This window comes from Salvia splendens, chromosome 11 (genome assembly GCF_004379255.2).
Source record: "Salvia splendens isolate huo1 chromosome 11, SspV2, whole genome shotgun sequence".
In the NCBI taxonomy this organism is placed as follows: domain Eukaryota; kingdom Viridiplantae; phylum Streptophyta; class Magnoliopsida; order Lamiales; family Lamiaceae; genus Salvia; species Salvia splendens.
Genome location: NC_056042.1, coordinates 2,379,407 through 2,383,559, shown reverse-complemented (window position 1 = coordinate 2,383,559; position 4,153 = coordinate 2,379,407). Strand labels below are relative to the sequence as shown.

The 4,153-nt window shown below is 34.0% G+C and overlaps 1 protein-coding gene across 1 annotated transcript; it reads right to left on the bottom strand.

Moving 5' to 3' along the window:
• Positions 1-886: 886 nt before the first annotated feature.
• LOC121754969 (protein FLOWERING LOCUS T-like) lies at positions 887-1,983 on the bottom strand. The gene is made up of 4 exons (XM_042150254.1): positions 1,786-1,983; positions 1,645-1,706; positions 1,331-1,371; positions 887-1,265 (listed from the first exon to the last, which is right to left on the bottom strand). The coding sequence occupies exons 1-4, from the start codon at positions 1,981-1,983 to the stop codon at positions 1,042-1,044; spliced, it is 525 nt and encodes a 174-aa protein (XP_042006188.1). The 3' UTR covers positions 887-1,041.
• Between the last annotated feature and the right edge of the window lie 2,170 nt (positions 1,984-4,153).

Below are 4,153 nucleotides of genomic sequence, written 5' to 3'. Positions count from 1 at the left end.
AGGATTTTAATTATGTAATTTTTAATTTTTTTATAATTTGTAATATTATTCCGGTTATTGCTAATGCATTTTAATATTGTGAAAATGTTTTTATTTAAATTGAATAATAGAATGGTGGGACCCTTAAGCTTGTCCTTGCGAAAGAGCATGGATGTGGGTGTTGTGCTCTTGCCTAAGAGTAGGGAGTAAAAGTGGGTCCGGGCCCACATCCGTGCTCGTTGGCAAGAGCACGGATGTGGGTGCTCAGTATAATACACAGCACAATATAATCCCATGATCACAAAGTAATTAACTTTAATACGGTCATTGTTTAGCAGAAGATAAAATAGTTTATTCAAAATTGGATGGAATATTTTTCTTTCACACACTTGCACTTCCCACATGGACCCAAGATGACTCAAACCCTTGACGTCTTGATTGAAAGGAAATTGTCTTGCCGACTGAGCTAGATTTCATCGTTTAATAGTTCATGTAACAAGAAAATAATTTATATAAATTCCGATTTAACAAATAATACTACACGGAGTAGAAGTTAATTCGCTATACAATGATTTCAAAAAAACAATTATTTGAATTGTCAACGTTCTTAGTATACTCTGGTCGCCAGTTTTTGGCTTGAACATTTTTATTCATAAAGAAAATGCATAATTTGTCGTTAAGTATCCTCAATAATATGAATGTGAGATTAGGGTTTGAAGAGGGTCGTTTCTAAATCTCCCTTTTAGCATCCTAGATCAATGTTAATTTCCTTCATTCAACAATCACATATATGTAAAGAAACCACGAGACTTTATGGTACCGCTTGGCCAAATCACACACATACATAGGTGATCTCACTTTTCATTGTATCTTAGTAAAATGGAGTACTTAAATAAGTTGCTTCTCATAAATAATAAGTAGGTATATATGATATACATAATTTTTAATGGAAGAAAAGTTTGCTATCATTTACATATCAAATAACTCGAAATCTGACGTTCGAGATATATGGAGGAGTCACGTTTTATTTAAGGTGGCATTAATAGGTTTATCAGAAAATAATTAGGCTCGGCGGCCGCCGGTGCCATTTTCCCTGTGACAGTGGTAGAAGAAGGCGGCGACCGGATCTCCGAGGTTATACACCTGCGAAAGCTGTCGGGTGCTAAAGTTGTTGCGCCACTCCGGCGCAAGCACGATCTGCCTCCGCGGCTGCCGGAAAATCACCATAACAAGGCGGTGGATTCCCATTGTCGGCTGAGGGGCCTCATATGGGACCACCTCATTCCCTGCATTTACATAAATAAATTCAAAAAATAATCTCTCTATGTACAATATTTCAAGTATCACTAACCGAAGCTCGGATTAGTGCTGCTTGGGATGTCAGTCACCAACCTATTTCCAATTTAAACACAAAATTAGTACATAATCTTCAGAATATCATTCTAAATCACAGTGACGGATCCAACTGAAATTTGATGTCTTCTTTTATTTGAAATATATCTTTTCTAATTATCAATAATCTTCACAGTATACAAGACAAACTAAGTTGTTAAAATAATTTCGCCTCCAATAATCTTCTCAACTCAAACATAACCTAATATACTTGAACTTAAAGATACATAGGTAAAGAGAGATAGAGATAGAGATAGAGATAGAGGGAGAGACCAGTGCAAGTACTCCCTAAGGTAAGGATTTCCTGGACTTGGAGAATCAGCATCCACCAAAACCTTCAAAATTAAATTATCTTCAAAGTACAAAACCCTAAAACACACACACACACACACACACAAGAGTGTGGATACTAACAAGAGTGTGGAGAATCCGGAAATCCTGACCACCAATATCAACCGTAGGTTGGGAGGCAACTTGAGACTGGCGGAGGCGGTAGCCATTGCAGATAGGGACTCCATCAATATAAACTCGAATATCAGTGGAAGGGGTGAAGGGATCGATGACATCTCCGATCACACGACTAACTACAAGCGGATTCGTATCTCTTGGCATTTTTGTTGTGCTTCATTTCTTCTGCCTTTTCAGCCCTATTTATAGTTGTCAATGGAGCCACACTGTGGCATGGAGCTATGCCCCCATCAATTCCCAAAATATTCAGGTGTATCCAGTGATTTTGATTTTAAATCATAAAATAAGAAGAAAAAAAAACTAGTATTAGTTCTGTTTGAGAATCTAAAATTTATTTTTATTACAAAAGAAAATATTTAATCGTTTGCAAAAACATAAAATTATTTCAAAGTTTACAGTTTTGGTATCAAATAAATGAGTACATTTTGAAATCTTTTTGTGATAGTTTTCTAATGGAACCTCTAATGTTTAGTTTTAATAACTAAAAATAATTAAATGACTTAAAAATTGTTATCATGAATGGTTAAGAGCTTTGCAACGGTATATTAGAATTTTACATCATAATCTAAAATATCAATATTGAAGATGAACTCCAATATGCCGTATTCAAGATAATTAAAATTTAAATGTATATTTTGATTAAAGGAGTAGTTAGTAAAAGTTTAAAATTTTGGTATACGCTATACATCATTTATTGAGTGGAATGATTTAATAAATAAGAATTTAACTACATTTGTTAAATTTTTTAAGTCGTGAGTTTCAGTATGTCTGACATTTTCACTATTTGTATAGCAATGATTCATATTCTTGGCAAAGGTTACAATTTGATTCTTCGCAAAGAGGCAAAAAGTAATCTGCCTTTTCATTTATATTTTCCGTGGTAAAAGGGACCTCCGTCAATCGCTATTTCATTTAACTTTTATCTTTCAAATATGTACTATATGAAATTGATTTGAAGGAAATTAACTGTTTATATACAATTGATTAGATATTAGTAGTTTTATACTCCCTCCGTCCCATGCTACTCGCACTTTTCATTTTAGGCCGTAAATTTGGGATTGATTTTTTTGTGTAATTAAAAAAGAATTTTAGGTGTAATGAGACATCACTTAATAAAAGAGCTCTTAACTTAAACTAACATATTAATTAAATGCATTAATTCTAACTTAAATTATAAATAGTGTAAGGACTTTGTGACGAGCCGAAAAGCAAACGTGCGAGTAGCACGGGACGGAGGGAGTACATATATAATTAAAGTTAGTACTCCATTTATCCTTGTGGACCATAGGAATCATATTCTGACTATGAATAGCCACGCAATGAATCGACCCATTTTTGGATATGTACGATAGTAACCTTTTTCTTACGTTGGATTTAAATCGTGCGTCTATGAATGGACAATGGTGCTCTAATCCATTCTCACTTCGAAACTAAGATCAATTCAACATTAATTAATTAGGTGTGTAAATCATGTTCACCTTAGCTTGTGATGGAGCTAGGATTTGGACGCTACGAACTAGAACCACTTGTAACGGTTGTGGGGTAGTGTTCAAGGTCTGTGTCATCGGAAACAATTGCAGCATGAGAGGCTACTAAAGATAGAAATAGGTGATGAGACACAAATAATAAGATGAAGAGTGGTAGAAACTAGAAATGCATACCGTGGTTGTTTTTAAAAGTAGTTCCGACATTTTTTTAAAAAAAAAATTCGTATAGAAAAGAGGAAATTACAGCTGATGTCAAGACGATTCGAAGTCGGCACCTCATACAATAATGTCTAAACTCCTTGCCGGTATGACAAAGCCTATGGATGAAAGTAGTGCCGACATTGAATAAGAGGACGATGTTGGAAAAGCGGCAATGGTGGTGTCATAAATGCTACTAATGACACTTTTCTTTGACGATTAAATATTGTAAGACCAAATAATATAATATTGTCCTTTTTCCATATGCCCGCTACTATTAAACACTCGAAATCTTACAAATATATTTCAATAAATTTTTATACGCATTTTAATCCTGGAAATTCATAGTATTTAAATTCAATACTCCATACGCATCATATTTCACTTTAAAAACATGTATCATATATTTGGCACTTAAACAATAATTCCTAAAATCGAGTGAGAAAATTAACGATTCTGTGAACCCACTCAGCTATATATATGATATTGTAAAAGATTTGGAATATGATGGGCATGCAATACTATTGCAAAGATTGGGAGGTTAAGAAAACTAGACCATCTACCATGTTTATTTAAACATGTTCCAAGTGCAAATTTATCTTAAACATAACATCTCTTTAGTTGAACAC

Excerpts from the sequence above, each read along its gene's own strand:
- LOC121754969 (XM_042150254.1), bottom strand. The coding sequence starts at position 1,983 with ATGCCAAGAGATACGAATCCGCTTGTAGTTAGTCGTGTGATCGGAGAT. Across the intron at positions 1,707-1,785 it reads TCCGGATTCTCCACACTCTT|GTTTTGGTGGATGCTGATTC; the intron begins GTTAGTATCCAC and ends TTAATTTTGAAG. Across the intron at positions 1,372-1,644 it reads CTTAGGGAGTACTTGCACTG|GTTGGTGACTGACATCCCAA; the intron begins GTCTCTCCCTCT and ends AATTGGAAATAG.